Below are 12674 nucleotides of genomic sequence, written 5' to 3'. Positions count from 1 at the left end.
AGAGTATTGTTAAAGAAGGAACTGCAGATGCTGGAAAATCTCTGGAATACATGGGAAGGCGATGCTTTAGTTCGTACCTAGTTTAGTTTAGTTTAGTTTAGAGATACAGCGCAGAAACAGGCCCTTCAGCCCACTGAGTCTGCACCGACCAGTGATCCCTGTACAGTAACACTATCCTACACTCTAAGTTAAAGTCGTTACCAAAGCCAATTAACCCACAAACCTGCACATCTTTGGAGTGTGGGAGGAAACCCGAGCACCCGGGGAAAACCCACGCAGATCACAGGGAGAACGTACCAAGTCCATACAGACAGCAGCCATAGTCAGGATCGAACCTAGGTCTATGACGCTGTAAGACAGCAACTCTATTGCTGCGCCACCATGCCACCCTAAATGATTGAAGTAGGTGTAGAAATCTTGAAAAGAGGTGGGGTCAGGACATAGCCTGGCAAGTGATAGGTGGATCCAGGTGAGGGCGGAGGGGAGCGGTTGATTGGCAAAGTGGCGGACAAAGGCCAGAGAGGAAAATAACACAAAAGGTTGTTGGATAAGAAGAGAAGATGAGTGAAATGTGAAGCTGGAGGAATGGATGCAGATGGAAGGGGACGGGGGAAAGGGAAAGGGGGACGGGATAGTGGGAATCTGGGTGGGAAACAGGGAAGGGCGGTGTTGTAAGAAATCTTACAGGTTCTATGTAAGACGGTTTGTCTCACTCCCTTGCCCCCTTCCAACCGCCCTGTAAAGCCTCTTCAAAGATTTCACTTTAGAACTAAACTGCAACCAAATTCCCTTGCAGTGCATGCAGTGTAAGAATTCCCTTTCCCAACACCCTCTCCCTTGAGTCTGAAGAAGGGTCTCGACCCGACACCACCCATCCTTTATCCAGAGATGTTGTCCGACCCGCTGAGTTACTCCAGCACTTTGTATCTATCTTCGGTGTAAACCAGCAGTTCCTTTCTACACACTTTCCCAACAGCAGTTATTTTTGTCAAGCACTTTCATCACATGTCCCCTAGTTCACGACTCTAATCTCCATATCTCTGTCAGGTCTCTGGGCAACCTCCTCTGTTCCAAAAAGAATAACTCCAGATTTGAAAAGTGCTTCCCACACAATAAATGTCACCCCCCCCCCCCCCCCCCCCCCCCCCCCCCCCCCGACCCTTCAGTCATTTTAACAAATCTATTCTGCACCTTCTCTCAACTTTCTACCTGATTCCTAATGTACAGCATCCAGAATTGGGTACAATTACTCCATTTGTGGCCACATTAATGTTATAAAGATCCGTCATGGTTTCCTTGCTTCCATCTGATTTATTATAAACTGTAACAATCTCGCCTGCCATTTTGGCCCCAATTCACAGGTACTCACCCAGGCTTCTCTGTCGTTGCACCTCTTCTGGAGTTGTTGCCTCTAGTTTATCTTGCCTCTTCTAAACCATCCCGTTGAAATGAAAATCTTTCTGTTTTTCAGCATTAGTCCCTCACCCAGGCCTCTCGCTCAGGACTTGAAGTTAGGGTGTGTTATGTGCTGAACTGGGTCACTTCCATGCCTCGGTACAATGCGGTGACAGGAGCCACAGTGGGTTCTCAACAGCAAGGGTCCAACTTCAGGGCTGGAGGAGATGAAGGTCCCGCTGTATGTGACCTCGGGGTTTGACGGTCCTGGAACCATCTGGGCTTCTGGGATTTCCCTTTGATCAAAATGGCCCGACTTTCATCTCACTTCTACCGCCAGGAAGAAGGTGCGGGAGACTAGGAATTGTGACCACCAGGCTGAAGAATAGCTTCAGCCCAACAAACGCCGGGCTCTTCAACACCACACGACACCAATCTCACTAACGGATGAACTTCTATGGACTGTGTCTTTGGTTGTATTACGGAATTTGTTTTTTTTGTGTGTGAGTATTATGGTTATTAATTTATTTAATACTTTTTATTATTATATTTATCTGAGTAAGATTACATTTACGAGCAAAGAAGATAGACACAAAATGCTGGAGTAACTCAGCGGGACAGGCAGCATCTCTGGAGAGAAGAAATGGGTGACGTTTCAGGTCGGGATCCTTCCAGCATTTTGTGACTATCTTGGGTGTAAACCAGCATCTGTAGTTCCTTCCTATACATTTACAAGCATGTTAAGCTGCTGCAAGTAAGTTGCATTGTCAGTTCATATAAAAATTAAACACTCTTCACTCTAGTTCTCCCCACCTCTCCCCATTCTTTGCAATTTAAAAATTGTTTGTTTTCCAGCCTTTTCTATTCTAATAACAAGTTATTTGCCTGAAGCATTAATTCTATTTCTCCCTCCACAGTTGCTGCCCAAATTGCTTTGTCTCCGTGAGTTTCTGTAAGATGATTTATTTTTCATCTGCAAGACGGCAGCGTTTAAAAGATCTTGTAACAAACACAGACTAAACATAAAACTTGGCAAAGTAAAAAAAGAAATCCCTTTGATACAGGACGCCCTGACACTCTGCGAGCTATAATTTTTACAGTGGTTTCATTACATTTCTTGAATGTAGTCCATGCTTTAACCAGGTCGTAATCACTTATCATTGCCTCATTGGAAAACGCCTCAGCCAAATCATTTTATTTATTGTGTAGGAAAGTACTGCAGATGCCGGTTTAAATGAAAGATAGACACAAATGCTGGAGTAACTCAGCGGGACAATCAGCTTCTCTGGAGAGTAGGAATGGGTGATGTTTTGGGTCGAGACCCTTCTTCAGTCTCATTTTATTTCTTCTTCAGTAATATTGCAATTCCTGAATAAAATGATCTCATTCATCTCCCACTATCCTGAAGATGACAGAATGGAGATATAAGTGGGAGCTGGTCTCCATGTAATTCCCAACCTCAACCTTTAAGATCCATTGCTCATATTTAATAGATAAAATATTGGCTTGAACTAAATATTGAGACACTTTCCAGTCTAATTGGCTTGGTTTGAAGTTACTTGGCTGGAAGTTCTATTATCCCAAGGAATATTTCCTTTGGTTCTCATTTTCCGCTGACTGGTTAGAACGCAACAAAAGCTTTTCACTGTACAATAAACTAAACTAATCTCAAACTCAACTTATAGACACAAAATGCTGGCATAACTCAGTAGGACAGGCAGCATCTCTGGTTGGAAGGAATGGGTGACATTTCGGTTCAAGACCGTTCTTCAGACCCGAAATGTCACCCATTCCTTCTATCCAGAGATGCTGAAGCATTTTGTGTCCATTTTCGGTATAAACCAGTTCCTTCCTACTCAAACTCAAATTATATATATTTGAATATACTTGTAGCCAATGTGTTTTTATCACTGTTGTGTAAGGGTGTGGGGATTGCCTCTGTAGTCTCCTCCATTGCAAGCACCCATGTTCTCACCACTAACAGATTCCGCGTTGCTACATCATACTTCAACATTGCAATAATCACCACTTCATTTAATACAAGCCTTTGTGCCAGGTAATTTCTAGGAGGCAAGAAACTGTTTATACTTTAATTTCAATTAATCCACAGGAGAAAGGTTTGTAAGGTCATAGGTCATAGGAATAGCATTAGGCCATTCAACCCATCAAGTCTACTCCACCATTCAATCATAGAAACATAGAAACATAGAAATTAGGTGCAGGAGTAGGCCATTCGGCCCTTCGAGCCTGCACCGCCATTCAATATGATCATGGCTGATCATTCAACTCAGTATCCCGTACCTGCCTTCTCGCCATACCCTCTGATCCCCTTAGCCACAAGGGCCACATCTAACTCCCTCTTAAATATAGCCAATGAACTGGCCTCGACTACCCTCTGTAGCAGGGAGTTCCAGAGATTCACCACTCTCTGTGTGAAAAAAGTTCTTCTCATCTTGGTTTTAAAGGATTTCCCCCTTATCCTTAAGCTGTGACCCCTTGTCCTGGACTTCCCCAACATCGGGAGCAATCTTCCTGCATCTAGCCTGTCCAACCCCTTAAGAATTTTGTAAGTTTCTATAAGATCCCCTCTCAATCTCCTAAATTCTAGAGAGTATAAACCAAGTCTATCCAGTCTTTCTTCATAAGACAGTCCTGACATCCCAGGAATCAGTCTGGTGAACCTTCTCTGCACTCCCTCTATGGCAATAATGTCCTTCCTCAGATTTGGAGACCAAAACTGTACGCAATACTCCAGGTGTGGTCTCACCAAGACCCTGTACAACTGCAGTAGAACCTCCCTGCTCCTATACTCAAATCCTTTTGCTATGAAAGCTAACATACCATTCGCTTTCTTCACTGCCTGCTGCACCTGCATGCCCACTTTCAATGACTGGTGTACCATGACACCCAGGTCTCGCTGCATCTCCCCTTTTCCTAGTCGGCCACCATTTAGATAATAGTCTGCTTTCCTGTTTTTGCCACCAAAATGGATAACCTCACATTTATCCACATTATATTGCATCTGCCAAACATTTGCCCACTCACCCAGCCTATCCAAGTCACCCTGCAGTCTCCTAGCATCCTCCTCACAGCTAACACTGCCCCCCAGCTTAGTGTCATCCGCAAACTTGGAGATATTGCCTTCAATTCCCTCATCCAGATCATTAATATATATTGTAAATAGCTGGGGTCCCAGCACTGAGCCTTGCGGTACCCCACTAGTCACTGCCTGCCATTGTGAAAAGGACCCGTTTACTCCTACTCTTTGCTTCCTGTTTGCCAGCCAGTTCTCTATCCACATCAATACTGAACCCCCAATGCCGTGTGCTTTAAGTTTGTAAACTAATCTCTTATGTGGGACCTTGTCGAAAGCCTTCTGGAAGTCCAGATGCACCACATCCACTGGTTCTCCCCTATCCACGCTACTAGTTACATCCTCGAAAAATTCTATAAGATTCGTCAGACATGATTTACCTTTTGTAAATCCATGCTGACTTTGTCCAATGATTTCACCACTTTCCAAATGTGCTGCTATCCCATCTTTAATAACTGACTCTAGCAGTTTCCCCACTACCGATGTTAGACTAACCGGTCTGTAATTCCCCGTTTTCTCTCTCCCTCCCTTCTTAAAAAGTGGGGTTACGTTTGCTACCCGCCAATCCTCAGGAACTACTCCAGAATCTAAAGAGGCTGATCTATCTTTCCCTCTCAACTCCACTCTCTTGCTTTCTCCCTGTAACTTCTGACACCTGTAGTAATCAGCAACCTGTCAACCTCCGCTTTAAAAATCCCCATCGACTTGGCCCCACAGCTGTCCGTGGCAATGAATTCCACAGATTCACCATCCTCTGGCTAAAAATATCCCTCCTCATCTCCTTTCTGAAGGGTATGTCGTTTTATTCTGAAGCTGTGCCTTCTGGTCCTAGACTCTCCCACTAGTGGAAACATCCTCTCCACATCCACTCTATCCAGGCCTTTCACAATTCGGTATGTTTCAATGAGATTTCCCTCGTCCTTCTAAACTCCAGCGATCGCAGTCCCAGAGCCATCAAATACTCATCAAACGTTACCCTGGCCACCTAGTTTAGTAATTAACTTCAGGGAAGAAAATGTCCCATCTTACTCGGTCAGGCTCATGTGTGACTACTGAGCCACAGGTCTGGGTTCTTAACTGGGCTCTTAACTGCCTCCTTTGGTTCAGGATAGGGAGAAACAATACTTAGGGAGAAACAATAGACAGTTCAGGACAGGCGATGCACTGTGGTGGGTGTATGGAACGAGCTGCCAGAGGAGGCAGTTGAGGCAGGTACTATAACATCATTTAAAAGACATTTGGCCAGGAGAGATTTAGGTGGATGGGCCAAATGTGGGCAAATAGAACTAGCTTGGGCATTGTAGTCAGCATGGACAGATTGGACCTGAGTATCTGTTTCCATGCTGTTAGACTCTACACATGCTGGCATTGCCTGCATTTCCCAAATCCCAGGAACAAATACAAAAAAAAGTATAAAAGGAAGGAACTGCAGATGCTGGTTTATACCAGACAAAGAGGATGCCGATTCCCTAACGTTCCCTATCCTTTTTCTCCAGATGCTGCCTGACCTGCTGAGTTACTCCAGCACCTTTTGTCTGGCAAAACTTTGAAGTGTTCTATACCAGAATGATCCATCAGCTAAAGAGCTGAGCTGGGTCTAATGAAAGCTACAAAGTAGCGCATGAGGCAACCGTAACAACCTGGTGTTACCATAACAACCACTAAACTGTAGTGAACAGTGTAGGAAGGGACTGCAGACGCTGGTTTAAACCGAAGGTAGACACAAAAAGCTGGATTAACTCAGCGGGACAGGCAGCATCTCTGGAGGGAAGGAATAGGTGACGTTTCGGGTCGAGACCCTTCTTCAGTGTGAACGTCAGTGTCACCCATGATATTTATTTTAGTTGTTTATCTTTTTTTAAATATTTTACCTTGTATGTATCGTTAGCTTTTAGAAATGTTTGAATGGTGCACTGACTGGCTGACATTTTACAATTTCGTTGTACATGGTTCATGTTACAATGACAATAAAGAAACTATTCTATTCTATTCTATTCTTTCTCTCCAGAGATGCTGCCTGTCCCGTAGAGTTACTGCAGCTTTTTGTGTCTAAGCTGTAATGGACAGATCTACTTTAAGCTGTGATTGCTTTCCTAACATTGCAGGCCGCTGATAAGATGCTCACCTGATTGACGGAGAGAGGGATGCAAGCCTGGCTGACTTTTGGAAGGTAGAGTGGTGTCCCGGTGAAGCTTCTCCGAGAGACACCGATCCTCCCGCTGCCGGCCAGCGGCGTGCATGGCAACGACATCCGGTCTGTGGAAGCCAAACAAGAGTCGAATCAAAACTTGCCCGTACTGACCACACCAGCAACCCACCCAGTCAGCTGATAGCCACCCAGAACCATGATGGCTGCTTTTCTTTAGAGATACAGCGTGGAAACAGGCCCTTCGGCCCATCAATCTGCACCGACCGCCGATCACCCATACACTAGTTCTAACCTACACGCTAGGGACAATTTACAGAAGGCAATTAACCTACAAACCTGCACGTCTTTAGAATGTGGGAGGAAACCAGAGCACCGGGAGAAAATCCACATGGTCACAGGGAGAACGTACAAACTCCGTACAGACAGCACCCATAGTCAGGATCAAACCCGGGTCTCTGGCGCTGTGAGGCATCAACTCTACCGCTGCGCCACTAGACCACTGGTACAATTACATCATTTAAAATACTTTTCTTTTCAAAAATAAACTTCATTCGGACTAAACTAAATAAACAAAACAAAAAACTGTGCCAAACCTCTTCAAACATTCTCAGTGTCCGTACATTCATTAATGTTATACTCAGTAGTGCTCGCACCTATCTTTGAACAAAAAACATCTTTGCTCATCATGTGACCCCCCCCCTGAGGTGATATCCCTTCCCTTGTTTGAGGGGTGTCTCCACCAGACTCTGCCCCTCAATGTTCAGCAGCGGAAAGACCCTAGACTGTGGTCCTCCCCCTCAGAGCCGGCCTTGGGCTGCACCAAGCTTCAGCATGTGCTCCTGCAGTCAGGAATGGGCCAGTTGGGAGCATTCCCTTATGGACATCTTGCTGTGCTGGGAGAGCAACAAGTTTTAGGCAGACCAAAGAGCATTGACAACATTTAAAAGACATTTAGACAGGTACATGTATAGAAGGGTTTAGAGTGGTATGAGCCAAATGCAAGCACATTGTACTAGCTCATGTAGGCCTTTTGGACATGTTGGACTGGGCATGGACATGTTGGAGCCTGTTTCTGTACTGTATAATTCTATGATCTATTAAGGGGCAGTTATTAACAACTACTTAATTAACATTAATGCGGATGGAACAGTGGTGCAGTGGTAGAGTTGCTGCCTCACGGCACCAGAGACTTCTGTTTGATCCTGCCCTTGGGTGCTGTCTATGTGGAGTCTGCACATTCTCCCTGTGACCATGTGGGTTTCCTCCGCATGCTCTGGTTTCCACTGACATCCCAAAGTCTTATAGGTCGATTGGCATCTGTAAAATTGTCCCTCTTTTGTAGGGAGTGGATGTAAAACTGGGATAACATAGAACTAGCATGAATGGGTGATCGATGGTTGGCTTGGACTCAGTGGGCTGAAGGTCCTATTTCCATACTGTTTCTCAATTAAACAAGTGTCCAACAACTTTGATTCATGTTGAATCTTCAAAATGCTTCCCCCCAGGGGCTTGTGGATGTTAGACCATTGTGAGTATTTAAGGAGGAGGGAGATACATGTTTTGAAAGATCTGGAAGTTGAGAGTTGAGTTAAAGTTACTAAAGACTTTAACTCCCTCTCCCATTCCCACACTGACCTTTCTGGCCTGGGCCTCCTCCATTGTCAGTGAGGCCCAGTGCAAATTGGAGGAACAGTGCCTCATATTTCACTTGAGCAGCTTACACCCCAGCGGTATGAACATTGACTTCTCTAACTTCAAGTAACCATTCCTTTCCCTCTCTCTCCATCCACCTTCCCAGTTCTCCAACCAGTCTTCCTGTCTCTTTTTGCTTTGGTGTTACCTTCTCCCAACTAACAATGATCTATTCTACATTTTCCTTGATCTCCGTTCCCTTTTGTCCTGTTTTCACACCTTACACTTCCTTATCTTTACACCTCCCACTCCCTTGTCATAACTCTGAAGAAGGGTCTTGACCCGAAATGTCACCCATTCTTTATCTCCAGAGATGCTGCCTGTCCCGCTGAGTTACTCCTGCATTTTGTGTCTACCTATGAGAGATATGGGGAATTGGTATGGAGGAAAGCCTGCAGAGGATCAGCCATGATCATAATGAATGGTGGGGCAGGCTTGAGGGGCCGAGTGTCCTATTTCTCCTCCTATTTTCAGCTGCAGGAATAATCCTATTATTAAAATATTTAAAATGCTGAATCAGTCCATTGTTTTTTTTACCTTTGTTCTATATATTCATCTGCAAAAAAACATATAATTTGTTCTTGGCTGCATATCAGGAACATTGTTGGAAATCACCTCTATAGAGTCATGCAGTGAAACCAGGCCCTTTGGTCAAACCTGCCCACCCAGACCAACATATCCCATCTACACTAGTCCTACCTGCCTGCGTTTAGCCCATATGCTTCTAATCCTATCCTAACCATGGGGGCAGGGTGTTTAATCCTGGTTAGCGGCAGGCAGGAATTTTATTCAACCACACTCTCACTAACACGGTATCCCTTGAAGAGACTCCGAGGCAGTTAACTTACTAAAGGGTTCGAAACATTACATTTACCCCTGGTAACCAGAGTGAAGATTTATTTAAATCCACATTTGGATTATTCTAACATTGGTAGGATAAGTGTGAAAACGCATATCCCCAGATTCAGGGATAGCTTGCTGTTATCAGGGTCAGAATCATCCTATCACCAACTAGAGAATGGTCCAGACCTACCATCCACCTCATCTTCAGACTATCTTTAATTGGACTTTAATGAACTTTATCTTCCACTAAACGTTATTCCCTTCATCCTGTATCTGTACACTGTGGTAATCATGTATAGTCTATTCATTATGTAGAGAGAAACTGCAGATGCTAGTTTACACTGAAGATAGACACAAAATGTTGGAGTAACTCAACAGGTCAGGCAGCATCTCTGAGGAAAAGTAATAGATGATATTTCAGGTAGAGACACATCTTCAGACTTCAGTCTGAAGAAGAGTCTCAACCCGAAATGTCACCTAATCTTAGTCTTAATCTTAATCTTAGTCTTAATCTTAATCTTAATCCCTAATCTTAGTCTTAATCCTAATTTTAGTCTTTTCACTGATTGGATCACATGCAACTAAAAAGCTTTTCCCTGTGCCTCAGTACATGTGACAACAATAAACTCAACTAAACTAAACTAAAAAGCTGAGTTCCTCAGTTCTGTGTGTGACTCAATATCACACAACAAGAAAGCTTTTGACTGTACCTCCCTCTGTACACATGACAGTAATCAATTAAACTAAACTAAACTAATAAGTTGAGTGTCTCAGGACTGTGTGTGACTGGATATCACCTGCAACAAGAAAGCTTTGATTGTACCTCAGTACAAGTGACAAGAATAAACTAAACTAAACGACCCTAAGTAGTTGAGTGCCTTAGGACTGTGAAACTATTGTAGGATTGATAGTTCTGACATTAAGGGGCTTGTGTTTTAACAGCACCAATAGCAACTCTGTGTACACTTGGAAACTGTTTTATTACAACAGCTCAGGCTTGTTAATTGTACCATCGTAAAATTAGAGTGGAATGCAACAAAAAGTACAGGGTTCTTTGTTGCAGAGCACTTCTTTGTGTTGTAGTAATTTAACACAGGGATGAGTACAATGTAAAATCTCAAAATTGCAGAACCTGAAAAGGTATAAAACAAATATACTTTAAAAAAATGTTGGCTTGTAGAAACAATGAACTGCAGATGTTGGTTTATAAAAAGAAAAATACACAAAGTGCTGGAGCAACTCAGAGGGTCAGGCAACATCCCTGGAAGATATGGGTAGGTGACGTTATGGGTTGGGACCCTTCTACAGTGATTGTGGGGGTGGGGGGAAGAAAGCTAGAAGAGAGGACAGGGCAAAGCCTGGCAGGTAGGAGGTGGGGGCGGGGCTGATAGACAGCAGGATGGACATTGGCCATAGATGAAAATAAAGGTCCTAGACAAAAGGATTGAATGAGTTGTGAATTGTGAAGCCAGAGGAAAGAATGTAGGGGGAGGGGGAGAGCAGAAATAGGTGTGGGTTCAGGTGGGACACAGGTGTGGGCGGAGAAAGGGGGATGAGTCGAATTGAATGGGAAGGGGAGGGGGGGGGGGGGGGGCTGTTGGGGGTTACCTAAAATTGGAGAAGTTAATGTTCATACTGTTAGGCTGTCAGCTACCCAAGCGGATGGGGGAAGGGGAGGTGGGAGGGTGATGAGAGGGGGAGGTGGGGACGGAGAAAAGGGGAGGTGCGTAGCGAGGGGGGGGGGGGAGGATCGGTGAGGGGGGGGGGGGGGTGCGCAAGGTGGAGAGAGGAGGGGAAAGGGAGTGGGGTGGGGGGGGGGGGGGGGGGGGGGGAGTTGGAGAAGGGAAGGTGACGTTGCCAGGAAAGATCCGCTGTGATAGAGCATCAGATATGATGATGTTACGCGAGGGACTCGAAGGTGGGAAAAGTAAAGAGACAGCGAGTAGGATATAGTGTTAGCAGAACCTGTATGATGGGAAGATAGTGTAAGCAATGGATCTACAGTCAAAGTTGTTGGCAGGTATCAGGATGTCTGATGGAACTAGGTACACAAAAATGCTGGAGAAACTCAGCGGGTGCAGCAGCATCTATGGAGCGAAGGAAATAGGCAACGTTTCGGGCCGAAACCTTTCTTCAGACTGATGTCTGATGGAACTGATCTGCCCCTTTGTTCATGTTAATTTTAAATCCCCGCAGGCGTGGATGGGTGAATTAACAAGATAAGTCTCGATCTGAAACTTTTCTCTCTAGATGCAGCCTCACCCGCTGAGTTTCACCAGCATTTTTTATCTACTAACAAGACAAACTTGCTCTTTTCATCTGTACATAAAAAACGTATATTTTAATATTTAAAAAGGGCTCGATTACAAAGACCAGATTCGTATCGACTCCCTCTTTTCCCACTGGAGGTATCCCGCTGTCAGACCTGGGTGGTTGACCAGTGCTGTTCAGGTAGCGGTAGACTAGTTGCAGCCCAAATGTCCAGAGGAATGGAAACCCCATCCTCTGTAAACCCAGGGCGGCAATTAGAACACATTTTTAAGAAGTCTCTGCTCAGGTCTCCAAAGGTGATGAATGTACAATAATCAAAGTAATGTTACACGCCCCTGATGTTGACTCGAGGCGCACTTTTGCGGAGTTTGGGAAAGTTTAAGAAAGTTTTTTTTTGCTACTCACTGGATCCCGGCTCCGGCATCGCCAGCAACTGTGTTGTGCCACGTGACCGCTCGCTGCTCTGGAGACAGTGAAATTGACACTGAAATCAATGAATAGAGGCGACCAGAGAGTGCGACAGATTTATACACAGAGAGCGTAGGATAAAGTACGTGAAATAAACACCGACTCACCCACACCACAGAAAGACCCGAGAAGTAATCATTTCGGTGGCAAGGAGAGAGGGAATTGTAGAGGTGGGAAAACATGTGGGACCCAGTCAGTCAAGGAAAAATTTGGCAGAAAGAGTGGAGATAGAAATCTAAACAAGAAAAGAGATAAGAGAGTAAGTTCATAAGTTATAGGAGCAGAATTAGGCCGTTCGGCCCGTCGTCTACTCCATCATTCAATCATGGCTGATCCATCTTTCCCTCTCAACCCCATTCTCCTGCCTTTTCCCCATAACCCCTTTCTAATCAAGAATCTGTCAATATCTTCCCTGCAAATATACATTGACTTGGCCTCCACAGCCTTCTGTGGCAATGAATTCACCACCCTACGACCAAAGAAACTTCTCCTCGTCTCCTTTCTAAAGGTACGTTGCTTATTTCTGAGGCTATGACCTCTGGTCCTAGTCTCCCACACTAGTGGAAACATCCTCTCCACGTCCACTCTGTCCTAGGTCTTTCACTGTTTGGTAAGTTTCAATGAGGTCCCCGCGTCACCCTTCTACACTCCAGCGAGTCCAGTGCTGCCAAACGCTCACCATATGAGTAAGCAAGGAAACATGGAGGATGTAAAGCTCACTATCCTTTGGTATATTGCAACAGGGTATCCTACAACCCAACA

At 44.8% G+C, this 12674-nt stretch overlaps 1 protein-coding gene across 1 annotated transcript in view; it reads right to left on the bottom strand.

The window, feature by feature from the left end:
• The window catches only part of LOC116983397, a 30861-nt gene extending 18950 nt beyond the window's left edge, over window positions 1–11911 (bottom strand). The window contains exons 1-2 of the mRNA XM_033037151.1: window positions 11850–11911; window positions 6615–6745 (exon numbers count right to left, since the gene is read on the bottom strand). Coding sequence (XP_032893042.1) covers window positions 6615–6745; window positions 11850–11868 — 150 coding nt within the window. The 5' untranslated portion in view covers window positions 11869–11911. The remainder of the gene's footprint in view (window positions 1–6614; window positions 6746–11849) is intronic.
• Window positions 11912–12674: the final 763 nt, after the last annotated feature.

Source organism: Amblyraja radiata, chromosome 18, assembly GCF_010909765.2.
Source record: "Amblyraja radiata isolate CabotCenter1 chromosome 18, sAmbRad1.1.pri, whole genome shotgun sequence".
In the NCBI taxonomy this organism is placed as follows: Eukaryota; Metazoa; Chordata; class Chondrichthyes; order Rajiformes; family Rajidae; genus Amblyraja; species Amblyraja radiata.
The sequence above is the reverse complement of the archived record's forward strand: the minus strand, read 5'-3'. Positions and strand labels throughout refer to the sequence as shown.